This window comes from Carettochelys insculpta, chromosome 7 (assembly GCF_033958435.1).
Source record: "Carettochelys insculpta isolate YL-2023 chromosome 7, ASM3395843v1, whole genome shotgun sequence".
In the NCBI taxonomy this organism is placed as follows: Eukaryota; Metazoa; Chordata; order Testudines; family Carettochelyidae; genus Carettochelys; species Carettochelys insculpta.
This window is the reverse complement of record NC_134143.1, coordinates 33,925,497-33,948,438: the sequence shown is the minus strand read 5'-3', so window position 1 is coordinate 33,948,438 and position 22,942 is coordinate 33,925,497. Positions and strand designations below refer to the sequence as shown.

Sequence of the window (22,942 nt, the reverse complement as noted above, 5' to 3'; positions counted from 1 at the left end):
ATGTGCACCTACTGTAGGCAGTGTGCTAGCTACAGCATTAGCCTGACTAGCTCATCCAGGAGACAAAACTACGTCAGTGTAACATAATTACCCAGAAAATCTGGCAGACCACGGCAATTACATCTGCATGCTTGTGGGGTGCAGGAGGCATGGCTGGGGGATAAGGGAAGTTCTCAGGGCAGGAGGCTGCATGAGCGGGAGGTGCCAGAGACTTGGGGCAGGGGGCAATGTTTGGGGAGGTGCAGGAGTTGGCTGAGAGCAGGGGCTTGGCAGTGAGGAGGAGCTCAGGGCAGGGGTGTGAAGCCCCTGCCTCCTTCATAATCCCTACAAGGCGGCTGCTTACTGTTCCCCTTCCTGTCAGGGAGCAAGAGCGAAGTGCACAGCGCATCCGGCCCTTCCCTCCCCACCAGGGTGAGAGGGGTGCAGCAAGCCGTGCATTTTCAAACACAAGCAGCTTCCCCACACAAAATGGGGGGAGGGTGTAGATTCAGCCACTCTCCCCTCCCTCAATGGCAGCTGGGGGCCCTTAGGGCTCAGGCAGTCCTGGACAGGGAGGGACAGCGTCTCCCCAGCCAGCCCCTTTCACCTGCCTCACTGCCTGCTGCGTACCGCAGCAGCCTGTAGCAGAGCCCCTGCAGCCAGGTCAGGAGCGTGCTGTGCCTCCTCCTGCAGCCAAAGGCCCCAGTGGCCCAGCTCCTCCTCACCAGAGAGGTGACCGGGTGCACCGGCTTCTTTTCACCTCTGCATGAACTGGAATTACCCCTTTAATTCCCTAGCAGTAAAAGGAGAGCTCTAGAAACTGCTCTGAGACAGGCACCTGGCTGGAAATGAGAAGAGATCTGTCTGGCCCAGGTGTCGACAGTCCCTTGCAGCCCTTCTGAGCACAACTCACCCTCCTGCAGGTCTTTACTGGTATGTCTTTGTCTATAAGAAGGCTGGTGGTGTGCTGGCTTGGGCCCTCCAGCCAAAGCATCTTTCGGTCCTACCCCTTTCACTATAGTAAGATTCATAATCAGGAACAAAACAAAGAACTCAGAATCAGATTTGTCCCATAAACGTTCAGTTGGCCTTGCCTTGCTACGCATGCCTGAGGTGACTGACTGTTCCACTCCACCAGTCCTATTTTGTGGGTCTGCAAAGAAATAGGAATAGGAGATATAGAATAGAATAGAATAGAAATAGGAGAGTAATAAAAGAGAGACCACAGAAGCAAGCTTCACTATCACACCTGCCACCCCCACCGGTTCCTGGGACCTTGGGCCTTCAACATGTTGATCCTGAGAGACAAGTCAGAGAGAGGCATCCAAATGACTCTGTCGTCTAAACTGCCGCCAGCTATATCCATAACACTGTCTCGAATGAAAGAGAATCGGCCTGTGACAGCAGCTGCACCAACATGTCCAGCTTATGCCAGCTAACTTCTCTTTACCCTAAAGAGCAAGTTATCACTATCTCGGATACCATCTAGGAGACTGTCAGATAAGGGAGGCTTTTCCTTCTGAAACGCTCTCCAGTAAAAGGGATGGGGAATAAGCCATGTTGTTAATATAAAGCCTCACTTAACACTTTGCATACCAAATGCATTTGTTGTTTTTTTTTTCTCTCCTGTGTCTGTAATAAATGCTTAATGGTATTTCTTACAGTGTGTTTGCCATAAAACTAAGGAGGCTAAAAGTCTCTGTATGCCAAATATTGTATAACTGCATTAAATGTTGAACTGTAATTGGGTTTTGTTAGCACCTTTGTCCCATATAGTCCCTCTACATTAATACAACCAATCTCCTTAAACCTCTTGTCACCAGCATGCAGCCTATCTGCATCATGAAGACTATTGGTGCCAGTGTGGGGTTGAGAGGCCCCATAATAAGCCTCCTACTTTAGCTCTCCCATGGAAAAAAAAAAACGAGTAAACTGTGTGGCTTGGGATTAGTCAAGAGTGCAAAGTGCACCTGTCACAAATAACAGATTATTTAAGAAGCTACTTAGAGTTAATTAAGGAGATAAGATGGGTGAAGCACACATAGAAACTTTGATCCTTAGTAAATGCAAACCAGTTCAATTGACGTAAGAACAAGATAAGAACAGTAAAGGGGTTTCCCACAGTGTTCATAGTTAAAATCCAACATCAAGCATACTTGAACCTTATGGAGACCATTAGATGCAAGGAGGGAAAACTGTTAGTAGAACATGTTACAAGAGGATAGCAGTGGACTGGTTGTCTCATGTCATCATCCAAGTGTCCCAACTAGGAATGGCTTTGCCAGCCTTTGCTAATACAGGTTTTCCATTCCCCCCACATACATCTTAGACGGTATCTGATGACGTTTCAGTCCCTCTTTATACTGGGTAACCCAGGAAACCCCTTTAGGGTTCCAATTGTACATATATAGTACTCCGGTTATTCAGAATCACATTTCCAACAGTTAACCTAATCATTTGTAAGCACTTCTGTGGCACCTTAGAAACTAACAAATGTATTAGGTCATGAACTTTCCTGGGTAAAACCCACTTCTTCAAATGGACATGGAACAGAAAAACAGAAACCAGGGTTTATATTGCAAGGAGTAGAAAAGGAGCAGGGACTAGTCCTACGAGTAACAAGGACAGCAAAGGACAGTTGGTGAGCTCCTCCAGACCCTTTTTGGTACTGCCCTTGTCTCCGTGAAGGAAAAGAGTGAGAACAAAAGGCCTATTTTTTGGAAAAATATGATTGCAGTTAGTCTAAGCTTGGGGGGGAGGGGTTTCGCCACTAGCCCTGGCCATGGGTGTCAGGGTGGGTGAGTTGTGAGCTTCACTGTGCAAGTCTTACCCGTGCGTGCAGAGCTCTGGAGAGGCCAGTGACGGATGAAAGCGATGCCAGCAAGTGACAGGAGTGAAGTCGGGAGGGGGGGGGTACGTCTCTTGCATTACTGGCCCAATGGCACCAGGGCGGCGGCAGCAGCAGCGTTGTGGATGGACTAGAACTAAGTGTTGACCAAATGTTGACACTTTGCCAAGAACGCTCCTGACCCTTCAGTGCCCCTGCGGCCCGAGGGACCCAAGGCACAAAGCCGGGCAAGGACATGGGCAGGTCCCGCAGCAGCACATAGGGCGGCTCAGGCCGAGCAGCCTCCTGACTCGCAGCCGTTCCCAGCAGCACCTGAGATGGCCTGGCTTAGGGCTATGCGCTGATATACTGGCCAATACGGTACCGCCGCCGCTACTCCTGCCCACACGGTAGCTGTGGTGATGTGGGTCTCCGGTCGCTCTTAGCACTTCCAGCAGGGGGTTGCTGCGCTCTCGGCGGGTGACGCCATCGCTGCGCGCCAGCCCCTCCCCCCGCCTCGGCCACTACCGCCGCCATGGAGTCCAACAGGGACGAGGCGGAGCGCTGTATTGCCATCGCCGTAGCCGCCATCAAGGCCAATCAGCCCGACAAAGCGCTCCGCTTCCTGGAGAAGGCCCAGCGCCTCTACCCGTCCCAGCGTGTCCGCGGTGAGCGGGAGCCGGGGCGCGGGGGAAGCGGGGCCTGGGGCACGAACGGCGGCGCTGGTGACCTCTCACCTGCAGTGCGCCTGCGCACCGAGCCTCGCCACGCCGGGGATCATGGGACTTGGAGTCCTCGCTTGCTTGGCCGGATAGGCGGCGGGGGTTCTAGTGGGAGTCCGCTGGAGTAGCACTAGCGTGTGACCGCGGGGAAGCCTGGGGGAGCGGGGCTGGGAGCGAGGCCGCCTGCGCTACGACAGAAGGCGGGACTGCGCGCCTCTGGGGCTCGACGGACTACATCTCCCAGAGAGCATCGCGCCGCCAGGCTGGGGGGCAACAGCTCCTCGCTGCCAGACACAGCCCCCCCCACGCCAGAGCTCCCTGTCTGACCCGCCCCCAGAGGCCCTTTCCCTTAGGGACCCCGCCACTCGTCTGCCCCTAGGGAGCCCCAGGGACCCCGCCGCCAACGCTCAACTTCCACCTCCCAACTCTCCTCATCCGCCTTCAGCTCCATCCCCCTCCCCCCGCCAACAGCCTGGCTCCCTGTCTCTGCAACCTGCCGCGCTCCGCTGGAATTGCCCCTAAACCCTCGCAGCTCCCCCCAGCCCAGCCTGCAGGGGGAAAGGCCCCACTGTCTAACGGTGTGGGGGGGGAAGCTGCTGGCTACCACTGTTGGTGCTGCCCTAGGCCTTTGCATCCAGGCATGGGGCAGCTGATCCCCTGTCAGTACGTGTTCGAGGCATACTTTTGCGGGGGGGGGTCCTCTTAACTGCCAGAGGTATGGCAGCCTCAAACGGAACTTCTCAGTCAGAAGTGGAGGAGGAAATGTGGGGTCCCTTTATCTGTGTAAAGTGTTCTGAAAGTTGGTTTTTCTGTGAACCTGCATAATGTGTGTTCTTATTATAAATCTGGACAGTGAAATAACACCGGATATGGGTGTGTAGGTGATGTTTCAGGCAGTGAGATATAATTGGGAAATGGAGCAGAGCCCTTTCTCTATGTAAAAGTTAAATCCTGTTGAGATGGTTTACGCTTTTTAGGATGAGCTTATCTGTGAAAATACATATCGTACACTAAACCCTTGCTTACATAGTAGTTGTGTTCTTGTGACCCCCGCATAAGTTAAATTTTCCCATGCAACAGGGGAGATCCAGGAAACTGACCAGCCCTGGTCAGAGTCCTAGCTCCAGTGAGTGGAGAGGAGGTGGGGACCAGGTGGCAGCCTGGCTCCCAGCTCCCCTCCGTTTGTGGGAGCCAGGCAACTGACCATCACCAGGGCTGGTCAGTTTCCTGATTTCTCACCACTCTGGGAGCCAGGCACTGCCTCTCCCCAGCTGGGGAGAAGCCATAGCCTTGCGGTTGTCTGGCTTTCTCCAGCTGCAAGAAGCCATGCCAGGCAGACAGCTGTGGCAGCACAACTTCTCCCAGCTGGGGGAAGCTGAGAAACCATACCGGGCAGACAGATGCAGCAGCGTGGCTTCTCCCAGCTGGGGGAAGCTGAGAAACCATACCGGGCAGACAGATGCAGCAGCGTGGCTTCTCCCAGCTGGGGGAAGTCCGGGAGAAGCTGCGCTGCTGCAGGGCCCCAGCTGGGAAAAGCCTCACTAGGCAGACAGCAGCAGTGCTGCAGCTCTTTCTAGCTTAGAGAAGCTGCAGCGGTGCTGCTGTCTGCCCAGGGTTTCCCCCAGCTGAGGGAAGCCAGGGCGCAGACAGCCATGGGGGTGCTGCAGCTGCCCACCAGGCTTTTTCCAGCTGGCGGAGCCAGGCAGGCAGACAGCCAGAGAGCAGCTTTAACTTGTGCCTAGAAAACTAATGAATCTTAAATATCATGATGTCAGATTATGCATGGGCATGTGACTGTAGATTTTGGGGGCGTACCTTTGGTGGTGTGCAATTTGGCAACACACCTGTTATTTCTCGTGAGCTTTCCTGTTACTTCACCATGCTTTACAAGGTCTTGTCTATATAACTGGCCATGCCAACGAAACATAATAGGCTTGTCCACAGTGCTTTTTTGATGGTGATACTATGAAAGTGTATCTGATTTTATTTTTTTAAGCAACTCAGAATGAAAACCCCAACCTTTTAAAATTCCATTTGTCCTGCGGTTAATCCAAACTCCAGCCCCACCACTGCCGCCACCACGTGCAATTTAGAGGTTTTGTGGTCTTTGGAGACCTCATTTTCAGTGCCTTTTCCCACCCCTGGAAGCAGCTGACTAGGACGGAACCTACTTAAATGAAAGGTTTGATAAAGTATTCCCAGCTCCACCCTGAAATTGGAGGTGTAATTGTATCTGGACTATGACTGAATAAGGTCATGTTGAAATCTTTGGTAGGGTGGAGAAGGAAGACTTACAGTATTGTCACATGTATCATAATCAGCATACATGGATAAACTGGAATCCAATTCCTGCATTACTAGGTCTTTCTTTCACCCAGTAAGGGAAGATGCTTGGAATAAATTCTTTGATCTAACACAGTGAAACAAAACTTCTTCCTGTTCCTCTGATTTCCCTCTTGCTTCCCACCTAAGCTGCAAGGGCTGAGCTTGAGCCACTGCACTAAAAATAATGGTGTGGCCAGGGTTGCCTAAATATGTATGGAGGAGCACAAATTGAGTTGTACTTGTGCAGCTACCTCATGCTGCCATGGCCACCTGGCTAATTTTGGCTGTGTTTACACTACAAAAATAACTTCAAAGTTGCTTACTTCAAAATAAGTAACTTTGAAGTTGTGTCCACACACACCCTACTTCGAAGTTAAACTTCAAAATAGGGCACTATTCCCCCATTCTAGGAATGGAGTAAGGACTTTGAAGTTGGGCTCCCTACTTGCATGTTAACTTCAAAGTTAAGGGAAAAATGCGTGTAGACTCTCTGATGGCTACTTCAAAGTAGTGCCTAACTTCGAAGTTAGCTCCTAGTGTAACTAACCCTAGGAGCCTCAGTGTGCTAGCTTGATCTGAGCTTAGTAGACACCAATGTTCCCTCCAGACTTTTCCATCCATGTGCAGGGTAATTTTTTGTGTGCATCTAGGCATGTGTACCACCAGTAGAAGCAAAAATCCAGCTGTGGACACTTTGCTAGTCAGCTGGACAGCATTTGAACCTCCCTTAAGCAGCCACACAAACACACACCTTACAAAAAACCCTGGTAGACACCTCCCAGCTGCTGTGTAAACATGTCCCTAGAAATAATGAAATTCAAGAGCTGACAGAGCCTACTTGTTTTTCCCCTGGAAAAGCCCCCAAGTCTTTGACAGCCTAGAGTGGCTTCATTATACCCTTTCCTGAGGCTGGGGATGCTATTAATTGAGGAACAGACTGAATCCTAGTCTGCTCTTAGATCAACCTAGCTACATCACTCAAGGACGTGAAAAATTCACACCCCAGAGTACCATGATTAAGCCAAATTAACTACACCATGTCTTCCACTGGCCTACTTACTATGGCTGGGGGAGGTAGATTAGCTATATTGATGGGGAAAACCCCTTCAATTGATGTAGGAAGCATCTACTCTGGCACTGTGATGCCTATAAATAGACATGCCCGAAGACGGTATAGACTCCTTAAGAGTGTTGTGTAGCGGTTAGAGTCAGGAATGAGAATTATTGGATTCTATATCTGGCCCTTTCAGTGACTCACTGAGAATGACATTGGACAAGCTATTTATCTGTTTTTTCTCCAGCATCTTTATCTGTAAAACCAGTGTCATACACTTGCTTCACAGAAGTTACACATGACTTAGGGTTTGTGGAGCACCTGGAAGCTTGTGAATGGAAGATGCTATGAAAGTGTACTTTATTATCAGTCAGTTGTTTCTTACCGTTACATAAACATATTTTCAATAGGAAATTGTCATTTTTTTTCCTCTCAAATTACAGCCTTTTTAGTAGATGTCAAATTTGGAAAAGCTGTTAGAGCATGCAGGAGGACTGGAAAGTGCTGCTGAAAAAAAAAAACAGAATATTATGTTGATTGTAACACATGCTGCTTCTGCTAGTGCAAATATTACAGTAAAATTCCTTTACTTCGCCAAGTCCAGGACTGGACGGGTGCCGGATTACCAAATTTTCTGGACTATTGGATGTTACCACCCCACGCTCCTGCAGTTTCTTCACCACCCCACACTCCTCCCGCTTTTTAGGGTGACCAACTGTCCTGTATTTGGGAAGCCAAAAAGGCGTTCCTACTTATTCTTTGAAAGAGACTAATTGTCCTATATTTAGGCCTTCAGGGGCTGGTGGTGTGGCTGGGAGCACCCACGGCTGCCACTTTCTGGGGGCTTGGAGCCAGGAGCGCCCAGAGACGCCACTTCCCTGGGGCTGGAGGCTGGGAGCACCCATTTCTACCCCCCCATGCCCCTCTCAGGGCCCCAGCCTACCACCGAAGCCCTCTGACTTACGTGAAGTTTGACGTATGTATATCTTGGGGGACTTCTGTATGCCAGACCATCACATTGTGCTGGATAATCTCTGTAAGTAGGACTGGTTTTGCAAGATGCTGGACCATCAGGATTTCTGGACCATCAGAGTCCCAATTAAAGGAATTTTACTGTAGTAATCCCCTAGGCTATAGCTACGCTGTAGCTGTAACTTGAAGTAACTTATGCAATTTGTGCAATGCAATTTGTGTAAATTATTTTGACTTAACCTATTTCAAACTTGGTAACATCCAACCTGCACCAAAGTTCGAAATAAGCAGCTATTTCAAGGGGTAGTGGGAAGGGAACGCTGTGCTTGAAATAGTTGCACTACTTTGAGCATGGTGTTTAGCCACAGAGTAGTGTAGCTACTCTGAGTAATGTAGCTATGGTAGTATAGCAAAAGCCAAACAGATTGTTCATGGGAAGTATGTTATTAATAACATATGGATTATTTCACTGGCCAAGGTGGTCTTAGAGAATCTCCTGGTTTTGCATGCAGGGAGAAGATTGGATAAAAGACAATAGCAAAATGCAGAGCTTTTGAGCGCTAACTTTTCAAACTTCCATTGCTTTCTTTCTCCTGACATCTCTCTCAGTTGTGAGGTCATCTTCCTTTGCTTGATACTGTGGTCATGAAGATGGTCAATGATGCATTATGCTTTCGCTACAGGAATAAAGAGAAGCCTTTCTAGGTGGGAAAAAATTGTCTCACACCATGTGCCGAACCCAGTCTGTACTGCTGAGATTTTATGAAATCCTCTGTTACCTAGGCCTGAGGATGCTTACACAAGTGATGGTCTATCCAGTAATTTCTCTCTGGGGAAGTTGCAATCAACATAATTACCTTTACTATCATCCTGAGAGTATTTGCAGGGCTAGAAGTAGAAACTTCTTCGTTTAGAGACCCAAGCTACAGAATTACCTCCTTGAGCATATCCCCCAGAGTCCCTCTGTAGCTATCTTTAGGACTCTCTGCAGAGTCTATTAATTTTTACATGGTCAGGGGAGGGAGTTGCCTGTTTTTTTTTTTTTAAACAACTCTTCTTTCTTGCCTGTTTTATTTTGGACGTGACTGTCTGGCCCATTGAACCAGGTTTGTTTAGCTATTTTGAATTATGCAGCATCCTAGGTAAAACAAAAAAGCAGTCCCATAGCATTTTAGAGACTAACGAAATAATTTATTAAGCAATGAGCTTTCGTGGGACAGACCCAGTTCTTCAGATCTGGAAAATTATGATAAATGATAACTGAGATGAAGAGAATTTAACAGAAAGATAGAGAAAAGTGAAATAAAAACAGATGCACAGATATTTTTATTTGTAAAGCTTTAGAAATAAATAATAAACATGTTTGATATTTAGCAAAAGTGACCAAGAAATCTATTGTTTTTAAAACAATTTTTATTAATATATGTTAATTTTCAATTTGTGCTTTAAATTTTTTAGGCAGAAGTAAAATTGACTTGATTTTTTTCTGCCAGCTGTTGGCGGTGGAGGGACAGAAACACGAGGGATCATTTGTTTTGGGAATCCTTTCCCAGTAGGCGCTCAGCTGTTTGTGCTTAGCACAATGAAAATATCATCATCCATCTCTTAGGTCACTCAGATTCTGACTTGGTTCTCTAAATGCTATAGCTATATAAGTCCATGTGTACAATAGGGAATTTTACAAAAAACTAAATCACCACTGGTGATGGAAGTCTTGGTATAGATTCATGCTGCTGCTACGCTACCATTGTCCCGTCGGAGGAGCCATGTAATTGGGCAATTTGAAGCAGGCTAATGAGGTGCTGACATGCATATTTAGCACCTCATTACCATAATGACAGCTGCGCGAAGAGACGTAGAATTTCAGATTGACAGTGAAGATGGGTGCAGCTACAAAATAAGTGGCCCACTTTGACATTCCCTTATTCCCACAGAACTAGAACAGAGTAAGGAAATGTTGAAGCAGGGCACTTATTTTCAAAGCTGCCCCCATCTTTACTGTCAATCTGAAATTTGACGTTTGTTCGCATGGCTGCAATTATGCTAATGAGGAACTGAATATACATGCCAGTACCTCATTAGCCTGCTTCGAATTGCCTCATTACCATGGCACCTCTGACGGGACAATGGTAGTGTAGCAGCATCCAAAGTTTCAGTGGCTTATGGTAGTTTAGCAAATGTTAGTTGACTTTGCTAAAACTAATTAATTTTGAAAAATGTAAGCTAGTGTGTGAGGATAAGTAATCTAAACACACATGCTGAAAGGGGGCGAGAAAGGTGGGAAGGTAATGCTGACAGAACTACGGGGTAATCATGCAGGGCAAGTTTGGAGTGATTTTGTGATGCTGGGCAGCTTTATAAAAGCCCATTGTGGTTTTGGGATGCATATGCAAAGCAGACATGTTTTGGAGCAGAGAAGAAGTAATCCCAGCATGTGACACTGCTGCAGCTGAACCTGGAATTTAACATTTCACTTAAGAATGCACATTACTGGAAACACATTGACAAATGAAAGGGAATTCAGAGAACAACAAAAAGAAGAGAGGGGGATAGAGGAATTGCCTTTTGAGACAAGATTCAAAGATCTAAAAACACAGTTTTGCTCAGGAGTAGCAGAGGTCCATAGATGTACAAATATCTGAGTAGTGTAAATACTAAGAAAAGAGAAATTTAATACCAAGTTACTTTCTAAGTATAAGGACAGTGAGCTGAAGCTGAGAGAGAATTTAGACCAATGGTGGGCAATAACTTTTGATTGGGGGGCATTCGAAGAAATTGGGTATGGGGTGAAGGGCCACACTCTTCCATAATATTAATGGATGAGGGTGGGGTCTGAGATGGAGATTGGGTTAAAGAGGGGGAGTGATATCGAGCAGGGGATTGGAATGCTGGGTTTGGGAGGGGATACGGGTTCAGGAGCAAGAGCGGAGAGGGTTTGGGTTGTGAGTTGGGGCGGCCGTGGGGGTGGGAGACAGAGGGTTGGAGAGAGGGAGGAGGTGAGGTGCCAGGTGCAGGCTGTGGCTGGGAGGTGCTGGGGTTGCTCAGGCAGGATCCCTGTCTGCTGTGCCCACATGCCTTTCAGAGTGCCTGGCTGTGGGAGCCATGTATTCTCTGCGTGCTGAACGCCCTTTGAGAGGGGAAAGGGGGCCTCCATGTGCTGCCTGTACTGCGAGCGTGGCACAGAAACCGCCCCTTAGCCAGTTTCCAGCCAATGGGAGCTGTGAGGTTGTGCTGGCAAGCCCCACCTACCAGTAGCGCACCTTGTGCAGAGAGCCCGTGGGACCCACAGCATGTGGGCTGGCGGGGGGGGCAAGTAGGGAGCCTGCCCAAGTCTCCCACTGGACGACTTATTTTGCCAACCCCTGATTTGATCTATGTATTTGAAGAAATTTCTTCACAATGAGGTGTATTGGAGTGAAATAATTTTCCCAAAGATTATATTGGAAGCCTTCTTGCTTGGGGCTTTAAAAAGTGAACTGAACAGCATACCTGAAAATATAACGAACACTCCTGTTTTTATAGGGAGAGGGAGTAGCTAATTGAGGTTTTCTGTCTATATTCAACTGCTATGGAAAACGTGAATAAGAAAGAGGCACCCTGCCCAGTGTCACCTATAAAAGAGGCAGTCTAAATTAAAGCTATGGGTTTGGGGAGTTTTGTAACGGGCTGCGATCTAACAGTTTGGAAAGAAAGTTGTTGGGTTTTTTTTTTGTCTTTTTGTTTTTTTTAAAGGTTCAGAAACTCACCAGGCAATTCAGCAAAGTACTTTGTCTGTAGTGTTCTTTGCTTTTTATCCTTCATTCTATAATGATTCTCTTCATTGGTTGTAGGATTATTGAACTGTTTCTTCTTGCCCAAATATAAACTTTGTGTAGCAGATATGATATCTTGGCTCAGCTGTCGGCTTACATATGTTGTTTGCTGTTAGGTAAAGAGTGCAATATCTCTGTGGTAGAAGGTCTTAAATGTGTGTTCAAGTAGATTCCTGGGCACTGCAGTAGATGGAATGTCCTTCTCTGATACAGATTCTCGATAAAGGATTGCAACCTCTTCGTGTTACTGATGTGGCTGTTTTATTGTGTATACTTTTTTATATAGCGGGGACAAGTCTTATGATATATAGAAACTAGAAACTTGAAGAGTTGTCTGAAATTTAGTAAAAAGAAACTTTGCAAAGAGGTGACTATTGCTGGATTAGTTGAAAAAAAAATAATTTGGTTGCTTTATACCTGCAGAGCACAATGATCTTCTTCAGCTTCCTGCTGTGTTCAACCTCAGTTGCACTGTTAGGCTGTGGTTTAAATTATCACATTTGAAAGGTGATCACCGTAGCATGGATCCCTGAGGATTTTTAAAGCAGATGTCTTAGAGAAGTATAAAGAAAATACCTGTACATCCCTCTACTTTTGTCAAAATGAAAAAGAGGCTCTCATAGCTTTCCTGCAAATAAATGATGGTTCTGGAAACCAAAGTGCTCTTCCAGTACATTCTGCTATGGATCTGATGTGAAGTCCATAGCCACAGCCACTGTTCCCTATAAGCTTTGTGCTTCTGCAGCCACTCAGGAGAGCTTCAAATGCTGCCCAGCTGGTTAGCAGAGCACCTACCGTTGTGCTTTTGTTTCTACTAGCGGTGCACATTCATACATCTCAGTCCACATAAATTTTTTTCCCCACACATGGATGAACACAGCCCCTATGGATGGAAAAGATTAGAGGGAATATTGGCCACAGCTCCCCACCATCACTGTGTGCTGTAGCTGTCTCTGCTCAAAGGAAATTATTCAGCATATACAGTATTTGAATCATTACAGTGTCTTTGAAACAGGAAAATTGGAAGGAAGTCTTATTTTTCCCCCCTTTTAACAAATTTATGAGAATCCCATAGGATTGTTTTCTAAGTTTTGTATGTAGCAGTGTTGTATTGCAACTTACCAAGTGTTACAGGACTGAAAAGTCAGGAGGTTAGTTAAGCGGACAGAAGTGAGGTTGTTGCTCAGGGCACCATTGTCTAAAAGTTTATTATTCATTCCCTGAAGATGGAATACGAACTGGGACATATTTGCTCCTAAAGAAAAGGCAGGTAAAAATGCAAATGAGAAAAAAGGGGGATCCTGGTGAGACTTCCAAACCTCTTGTCTCCCACACTGCCTGCTTTGCCCTTGCTGAAATAGTAGTACCTGAAATCAGTACGTAATACCCCTACTTGTGGTTGAGAACTAGGAGGAACATTGGCATTTCTGGAGTGAAAAGACAACACATCGGATGAAGGGAGAAGAACGAATGGAGGATACTTATGGTTGTAACAGAGGTGAAGAGGACTCCTGCTTTCTCAGTGGGCAAAGGGGCAATGCAGCTTCGTGATTTGGATGATGTCTAAACTTTTCTCTTTTTCAATTGTTTTTAATTTTAGTGCTGATCGAATCCGTCAACAAGAATGAACAATCAGCCAATGGCCAGTCCAAATCCAGGGAGTCCACAAATGGTCACTTTAGGAAAATGAGTGGAGACTTCCCATCAGCCAACGGGGAGGCAGGTGGGGAGACTAGCAAAGGTTACACCCAAGATCAGGTGGATGCAGTTAAGAGGTAGGCAGTCGCTGCTTCATTTTTCATAGGGCAGAATAGTTTGTTGTCCAGTGACGTTACTGATCTATGCAATGGCGCTTGATTTTATTGCATGATATCAGTCTGTTCTCCAGAATATTTCACAGATATTTAAAGCTTTCAGAAACATGGATTTTTTTTTTTGAATACCTGGAGAACTGATGCATGTTGCTGTAATGACAGACTGAATTAACTGAGAACTTTGGGTAACTGGAGAGTTGTTGATGGACTTGTAACATAAAAGTTAGAGGGATTTCATAGCTCTAGCTGGAACTGGATGTTGTTTGCATAAGGTTTTTTCCCCTTCCCCTCCCATATTTATGCCTAGTCCAGTGAGGGTCCAATTTCCAGGCACCTTAATACAGATCATTAGTATTAAATAAACTCTGCCGTTGCACATCAGACCTCACCTGTAGTGCCTCCTCGTAGTTTTCCAGTACAGTCTCTTGATAAGAGCCTGATAGTAGTATTGTGTGATGGTTTCCCATCTATCCCACTTTCATGTTGTGGAGTACTTTGTAAAACTCCTGCTAAAATTCCCAGGAATGTGTGTACCCGACATATGCAATATGATGTTCAAAAACAGGTTTTCACCCGGCATTTATCCCCCGCCCTGTAAATGTGAAGAGGTTGGTCTAATTGTAAGCATGATCACTTACTAAACTCTCTTTAAAGCTATGGTATGTTTGAAACACTCATCACGAACACTCATCATCCTGAGCTGATTAACTTCTGGATATTTTACTACTTGGTCCATTTTTTAAGAAAAGTCCATTCTGTGACTTATATCATATTTTTAGCTCTGAGTGCTTACAGTCTAGGTTGGGAGGGGAAGAAGAGAAATCCTTTCAAAGCTGCTAAAGTACTCTGAATCAGGCCACTGTAATGGAGGGAGGGCTACATGCCCTGAACAGGCTTTATTCCTTCCTGTGGAAATCTTGTACAGACTATTTCAAAAGTCATTTTGGTCTAAGAATTAACTGAATCTGAGAGAACTGTCGCTTCCCCCAGATCCTATCTCAGCTTTTGAGGGATCCCTCTTGCTATGTGTCCCTGGTGTTTTCCTAAACCAGCCCCTGGTACCTGAATTTGTTGGGTTTCAATGCACCATGCCATGTTTGTTAGTTCAGTCAAACCTTTTCTTAAATTACCTACGAAGGAGTGCAAGGAGATCTTGTGCCACTTGAGGGCACTGTCATTTTACCAGGATGACTCATTTGTATTTTTAAGGACTATAGACACCCTGGTAATAAAGCCATAGGGCAAACAGATATGGGAAATAAACCGATTAATACCAAGGAGTCAAAACTGAGTAAACCAAAGTTCAGAGGACGATATTAACTGGAATTGGGATTTAGGGATGCTGAAAACTTGATGCATACAAGGTAAGAACCCTCCTTACCTCAAACTAACTGCTCTTGTCATCTCATTTCTTTTAACTTCTAGGGTAAAGCAATGTAAAGATTACTATGAAATTCTCGGAGTAAACAGAGAGGCCTCTGATGAGGACCTGAAAAAAGCTTACCGGAAACTAGCACTGAAGTTTCACCCAGATAAAAACCACGCTCCAGGTGCTACAGAGGCATTTAAAGGTAAAAGCATATTTTCTATTTCTTGAGCTCAACTCCATCACATCTGAAGTTTGCGTATTGGGGTGACCGTCTAAGTACAACCTCAGCCAAAAGCTTCTAACACCATAGGGAGGTTGCCCCTCCCTCGTCTGGTAACCTTGGGACCTGACCTGTCCCGAACAAGGGAATTTGCTGGATGAAGGGAGGTCTCCCTTCCTGCACAGCTTGCAGTCCCTCGCTGCTGGCGGCTCTGCGCCCAGCTGGCTCCCCACTGCCTCCCCCACATCTGGAGCCCCTGTTGCCCATCTTACTTACAGCCTGGCCTGTGCTGGCCCCATACCAGATGCAGCTGGGTTGCTGGCCACGGCTCCAGCTACAGCTCTGTGGAGGCTGGTTCCAGCTATGGCCAAGCTGCCTGTCGTGGCATCTTATTGCTCCAGGGCATCACCTTCAGTCCCCGGTTGGGCTGCTGGTGTGGCTCCAGTCATGGGGCACCAGAGTCAACATATCCTCAGGGCCAAGGGCTCTCTGGTCCTGTAACATCCATGGTGCAAGCAGGATGTTGCTGTACCAGAGAGTGCTGATTTTTGGAGGTGGGACCTGTACAGTGTTTTTTGGGTGTCTATGAAACAAAAATAAAGAAGGGTCCTTGTAAGCCAGGGGTGAAACTCACCAGCCAGGAAGTAGAATAAAGCTCCCAAAACAACCAAGTTAATGTCTGGTTTCATTTAATTAATAAAGCTCAGAGTAATGCAAACACTGGAGAAAAGAGGCCTGGTCCATAGTCCACCAACTGGAATCACAACCTTTACCTGTAAGTAGCCCTCAGGGGCTATCTCTTAAGCCTCCGGGAAGAACTTCCCTCAGGGTCTCCTTAATCCTTATCGTCAGCAGATGGAGCTAGTTTTATACAGTTTTCAGCAGACAGTTGCATCACGCTTAGTCAGTTGCAACTTCCATATCATATATTCTCCCTGGAGACAATAACTCCCCTCAACCTTCCCAGCCTCAAAGGGACAAGGCTTGGAACAGAAGGAAAGAGATGTAAGTGCACCTAAGGAGCAGCAACCTGTTACATATTAATTACTTCGTTTAGCATAGGAGTCAGCAGTTCAGAAAAGGTTTCTTGTTTCTTATTACTGCAGTTATCAGTTATTAGTGCACACCGTTTAACTGAATTTATCATGGTAGTGGGGAGGGAGAATTGGAAAAAGCATGTGGCAGAAAACTGTCCTCTTCTGAGTTGGCATCAGAGAAACCAGCTGCATAGTTTAAATTCTGCCATTCAATGAGGTTTCCAAGCAGTCCTCTCATAAGACTCCAGATTTCTAAGTGGACACATCAAGACTGCTGTTAAAAGTATCATAAATGAGATTACTATATATAACCCCCAAATGACAAACTCAGTTGTGCATAGGAGCCTACTGTGTAGCTAACTCCAGCCGATATTTTTTTTAAATCCATAGTAACTTAAAGCAAAATGTAAAGATCCTGATTCTTAAGCATTATGTAGGCAATGAAAAGGGAAATTTTCTTGATAATGAGAGCTATTAAGTTATGGAATAGTTCATCAAGAGGAGCCTATAACACATAGGTAATACAGAAAGTAATTCTGATTTTTTTTCAGGCAGAAGGGCTAAATTACTGAACTTTCACCTCTAATTTCCATGATTTCTTAACATCTTCCTTTGTGTTGTAAGAGAAAAAATGAAAACGCAACACACATCAGTCTGAGCAGCAAGAACTAGAAAGCTTGCACTGTTGATTTTCTGGGGACTTTGCAAACTGAGCTTCAACAGTTGTGGCCCAGGAAAATCCCTGGTGTCACTTTGGGAAAATGAGTAGTGTTACATGAGGAATGAGTTTGGCTCATTATGTAAAGGTTGGCAGAAAAAGGCAGTGTACTTTTAAAAAGGGCTTATTTTTGTGTGCATTAAATAATCAATAATCAGGATGGATTGATTTAAATCACCAAAAAATCATTGATTTAAATCAAGTGACCACAAAAGCGAAGACTGGTTGCTTAGAGTGCACTTAATTTTGGAGTAAGCCCCACTGAACTCACTACATTGTTTTTTGAGAAACAAGTATAGAATGGGGTTTCCTTGGAAAAGCTGAGTTATGATGAAGTGAAATAGGGAATAGACTTATGGTACAGCATCACCATTATCTTCTATGGCCTCGTTCCAAAATAAGAGGCATGTATTATGTAATATAAAATAAGAAAATGTCACTCAATGGCAGTTGGCAACTCTAGAATTCTCTTAGTGCAGTTCTGTTTATTAAATAGTTGAATGATAGATTCTGAACCTAGCTAACTAATTAAACAAGCCATAAGGATTAGCCAAGCTAAACTTATTTTTCTAGGAACGTCCAGCAAATAGCTTGGGAGTTCACTTGTCAAATGACACTTATACTAAAAGGCCAAGAATGGCGGTTCCCAAACTGTTACGTAGAACACTGGTGTTCCGCCCGATGTGAATAGGTATTCCATGAAAAAAATTTGATGCTTGTGATATTTTTCCTTCTTAAATATTAAATTGTGTGCATCAGAAATACTGAAGTGTTTGGATAGTATTTAGATTGTAGATATATTAATATTTGTAAGGCATTCCTAATAGTATAATTGTTATGCAACTCATGCTGAAACAATCAGAGTCAATTTGGATTGTTTTGGCACAAGTCGTGGTCAGAGAAATCATGTGATGCTGCACCTTTTGTGAGGATCCAACTTTCCAGCATCATTCCTACTAAGTGGATTTGTGATCAAAAGATGGAAAATCACTCTTCCCATTAAGAAAACTGTTAAATGTTACTTATTTTTATTTTCCAGTAGTGTTTTGTAAAAATAAATTTATAAAAACACTGCCAGAGAAATATTTTTGGGAAGGTTGGGGTCATCTTCCAGCTGTTTGGCTGTCCTTTGAACTGCACAAAAATGGCTTAAAGGTGCCTGAATGATGCCTTGAAGTGGGACCTGAGAATTTAGTTCCAAACTTGGCATCCTTCTTGCTCATGACCACCAGTAATAAAGGTTCTGCAAGTCAAATTATGTGCTTGCAGGCACCTAGTCAAATCAGAAGCCAGAAGGAGTGAGTACATGTGGCCCTGGGGGCAATGGTGTGAAGAACAAACTTTTTATTTGGAAATTTGGCAAAATTAAGGCGGCATCAGTGAGATGAACACAAATCTTAAAAATGCTACATTTATTTGTCACTTTTCAAAGTGGAACTCTGTTTTAGTATCCTGGTTTCAGCAAGCTAGCTGGTGAGTGAAATGAGGTTCCTATGGGAATTGGGGAGTTTCTTTTCAAGTGTGTACTGCTATTATTTGATATTAGGGTATGACTTTGAAAATAGGCATAAAATGAGGAGCAAAAGTCCGAGGGAAAGGTTGTTCAGGCCTCTTAAGTCTTACATCTGGTCTGAGTGTGTTGCCATTAGCAAATAGTGGGCTGAGCCTCTAGCTACATTGGAGAGCCCCTTTATGCGCTGATTTCAGATCAAATCTGCATGTGTATGCAGACATCCACGTAGTGTCTGTCATAAACCTTTCTTCAGCAGTTTACTTCTTCAGTCCTTGACAAGTGGCAGAAGGTAGGTTTCTTCACCAGTTATCTTAAATAATCATATTTACTGAAGACTTAAACATGTTTTACATGTCAAAACTGTGCATTAAGCAAGGTGCACTTTATCCTCCATTACAGGGCTATCTACTGTCAGGTTATCTCACCTCAAAGCCTTGTCTCCTTGATTCTCTTCTCCATTATGCTTCTGATGTTAGCGCCCTGGTCATAGTGCCCATTAAAGCCAAGCTGTTTGGTTCCAAAGGATGAAGTGGAAAATATGCAGGGCTCTGGAGATTTCTTAGTTTGTTTTTTTTTTTTCTTGCACTGATGTATGAGCTGATGCCTTAACATTCATCTTCCCAGTGACATCTGATAAAGTGCTATGTTTTACCTTGATCAGCAGTTGCAATAGCCCATGCTATCCCTTGGGAGCTTCTATCACTAGTTTTGGCTGACTAGAGAAGAAAATGTAAACCGGATCATTTTAGCTAAACTTCTGATTGCTGCAAGATAGCAGCAATACATTGCAAAACACGTGTTGGGAACGTGACTTAGTATCTCTTGGGCTTTAATGTTTATAAAAGTGCATACGGAAAATGAAACCTAGATCTCAAATTCTTCCATTTGAATTGCCCACCAGTGTTCCTTGCACCTTAACTTATACTGGCATCACTTTCTCATAGAGATAGGCCTTTGAAAGAAAGGAGACATTACCCAAATCTATCAGACAGAGAAACGTCGCAGGGCTTATACCGAAAAATCCTCTGTCAACTCCAGTACAATAACTTGTATATATCCTCATCATTCATAAGTTATCACATCATACTATTTAGTCAAGGACGAAGAGAGAAAGTGGACTCTTGCAGAGTCCAGGGCAGAAGCACTCTGGTAAGGGAGTTGACAAATGGAGATGGAGAAAGAAAAGAAATGCAAGTGTAGATGTAAATGCAAATTTTGCAGCAGTAAGTTACAAATAAGGATTCTTCCAGGGCTGTGTCTACACTGCAAAAATAACTTTGAAGTTGTTTACAAAGTTGCTTCCTTTTTTTTTTTTTTTTTTTTTTTTTTTTTTCTTGTAAGGATTAACTTCTCGGGCCATACAAAATTATATACTGAAGCATGGCTCAAGATGATATTAACATTAAAGCCCAAAAGATATTAACAATCATGTTTCCAACACGTTTTGCAACTTTGAAGTTGAGCATCTACACACACCCTACTTTGAAGTTAGACTTTGAAGTAGGGCACTACTCCATTCCCAGGAATGGAGTAAGGACTTTGAAGTTGGGCTCCCTACTTCAAAGTTAACTTCGAAGTAAGGGAAAATGTGTATAAACTCTCTACTGGCTACTTCGAAGTAGTGCCTAACTTGGAAGTTAACTTTGAAGTTCGTTCCTAGTATTGACATACCCCAGGTTGGTTACAGTGAGGCAAGAGTTGAAAGAGGGAGTCATCAAGAGAGGAGACCAGGGTTTAGTTCAGTAATTTTTCTGTTGTCACAATGGTATATAACCTGTTCTTCTTCATTGTCCCCCTTCTGTCTGGCCTGTGGAGATTTGAAACCCTGAGCCTGCACGGACCATATCTTTACCTAGAATTTCTTTAAGATGTTTTGTTTATGTGCTTTGGGCCTTTCAGTGATTTGAGCTATGTTGGAACTCCTGTAAAGTTATGGACAATAAACTTGGAGTTCCATAATATCACCGTTAGAGTACACTTTCCGACTAGAGCCATGCTTCAGTACATAATTTTATATGGCTCAAGAAGTTAATCCTTACAAGTAAAAAAAAAAAGAAAGAAAAAAAAATACTCTGCATGGTGTCTGGAACAAAAACTTTTAGGTAGACAGGGGAGAGCTGAAGAAAAGCTCTGTGTTGCTCAAAGCCTGTGTTTCACCAGCAACAGTTGGACCAGTAAAAGATAGTGTCTCACTACCTTGTCTGTCAAGTTTAAAAAAAAATTAAACTTAGTAAAATGTAGATCCAGTAACTTGACTGTACTCTGCCATTGATTTATAGTTTCTGATTCATCTGGAAGGAAAGCTCTATCACCCCAGGATTTGAGCAAAGTAGCACTGTAGGCATTGAGCATTTGGTTTGAGTTAATCTAGGTTTCAGGCATTTCGTCAAATGAGATTGTCCTCTTCTTCCATTTACATCCAACCTGAAGACGCAGTCCTGTATTCAGAGATGTTAGAGGTTAGACAGTTAAAAATGTAATCGATTTTAATGGGGCCTGTTAGTTTGCAGATGCAAAACTTCAGAAGAAGGGAATGTATTGCTAGGAGATAGAGGCTAACCACTTCCTTTTTTCAAATATTTCAGCCATTGGTAATGCATATGCAGTACTGAGCAACCCAGAGAAGCGGAAGCAATATGACCAGTTTGGAGATGAGAAAATGAACCTTTCAAGACATGGACACAGCCATGCAGACTTCCACCGCGGATTCGAAGCTGACATCTCACCTGAGGATCTCTTCAATATGTTCTTTGGTGGTGGATTTCCTTCTAGTAAGTCTCTCAGGGATTAATACGCTGTGCGGACAGGTGTGGTTCCATTCAGCTATGTTTGCTGCCACTCTTGTGACCGAACAATAATACAATAATGGTTTATTTGGCAGCCTGAGGGTGATACTGAGAGCTGTTCCTCTCAACGGTTCTCCTTTACAAGTGACTGTCCCTTCCTGATGGTGACATCTCAGTTTCTTAAATGGTGAAGATTAGAGCTCTGAGAACTCAACCCATGGAACAAATTGCTTGTGGAACCAGCAGGTAGTGTCATCAGAGCTGGAATTCTTAGGACTCTCAAATAGGTGCTTGCATAGTTGTCATATCCACCTTTTTAATTTTGAAAGAACATTTTTAAGTTTCTTTTTACGCTAGTTGTTACTAGCCTGTTTTGAAGAAATATTAAAATCCTCTTCATCAGAATAAACATACTAACTTTTAGGCCACTAATCACCAAGAAGGGGTCTCTCACCCACAAGGCTTTTTCCAACATCTGTGCTGCACAATTAAAACAGTAAAAATAGGAGGTATCAGTCTCCAGTTCTTTCACCCTCCTTGTCTCTTTCTCCCTTCACAAAATCAAATACATTTTATTATAAATATGCCTCGAGAGGTCTCAAGAAGTCATGCCCCCTCCCTGCTAGGCAAATCGGGTGATAGGTAACATTTAAGGCATTCTTTAGAACATAATTTTAAACTTGTTTAGAATGAAATTGAATCTCTAGCTTGCCTATATAAATTGATGAGGGCAAGGAGTTGTCCCCCTAATTTCCTTTGTGGACCATTTAATGGTCACCATTAAAATATTTACTGTTTTTCTTTTACAAGCACACAAAGTTAGTGTGTTATTCCTTAGTCTAAATAGAGGGATTACCTGAGGAATAACAGAATAATATTAAGTACTTGCAAAGGTTTTTGTAAATCTTTGACTATTATTCATTATACTATACTACAGGTTGAACCTCTGTAGTCCAGCATCTTGGGACCTGACTGGTGCTGAATGAGAGAATTTGCCAGATGACAGGAGGTCAATATTGTCTAGCAGCATTACCAACACTTCCGCTGCTTACTGTGCTCTTAGAAGATGTTTAGGGGTAAATTAGGCTAAGTAACAGCACAGAACACTGAGAACCAGGACTGGTGGCTGTCAACACACTTTATAGGACCGTGGGAAACTTGGCCACACACATAAGTGGTCATCCAGCTAACTAAAATCATGCTGGATTACAAATGTTGCCAGACAAGAGAGTTCCAGACTGGAGATGTTCAATCTGTAGCTGTAATGGACTGGGTGTTTGAGTGAAGGAACACTGGGATAATTGACAGAGATCAATGTTAGTGCTGTTAGTTATAACCTAAAATTCAGTTCTGCAGAGAATGGAAGAGACGTGCACAATGTCTCCACCCACCCTGGAGTCCTCCAGTTTGGCTAACAAGTAATGTGGAACATTAACTACTTGTCCTTCAGCAAGGTGTGTGTGGTGCTCTTCCACCTTGGGAATAAGTCTTTTCAGATAATAACATTTCTCAGTTTAGGACTCATCACTCATTTCTTAACTGCTTACCAGGAGGTGTTTCCAAATTCTTCCTTAAAAATCTTATCTTTGTTGAGTTGGCACTTGCCCTGATAGCTCAGCTAACGCTGTCAGGTACCCTTTTAAAAGATCCCTCCATTGTTGTTTTCTAGGGTGACAGTGCAGCGTCATTTACGTGGTGACACCTGGCTAAAACTCCAACCAACATCACAGGGTGGTTTATGTGAACATTTCTGAATTTCATTATGATTTGTCTGTGCCTAATCTACCCATATAT

General features: G+C 44.2%; 1 protein-coding gene across 4 annotated transcripts in view; it reads left to right on the top strand.

Moving 5' to 3' along the window:
• Window positions 1-3,293: 3,293 nt before the first annotated feature.
• DNAJB12 (DnaJ heat shock protein family (Hsp40) member B12) overlaps window positions 3,294-22,942 on the top strand; it is a 29,824-nt gene continuing 10,175 nt past the window's right edge. For all 4 annotated transcript variants that reach the window (XR_012646297.1, XR_012646296.1, XM_075000292.1 and 1 more), the window contains exons 1-4: window positions 3,294-3,474; window positions 13,292-13,466; window positions 14,931-15,076; window positions 20,948-21,133. Coding sequence is in view for 2 of the 4 variants with exons in the window: in XM_075000292.1 (XP_074856393.1) it covers window positions 3,342-3,474; window positions 13,292-13,466; window positions 14,931-15,076; window positions 20,948-21,133 (640 nt within the window). In the remaining 2 variants the exon portion in view is untranslated. The remainder of the gene's footprint in view (window positions 3,475-13,291; window positions 13,467-14,930; window positions 15,077-20,947; window positions 21,134-22,942) is intronic.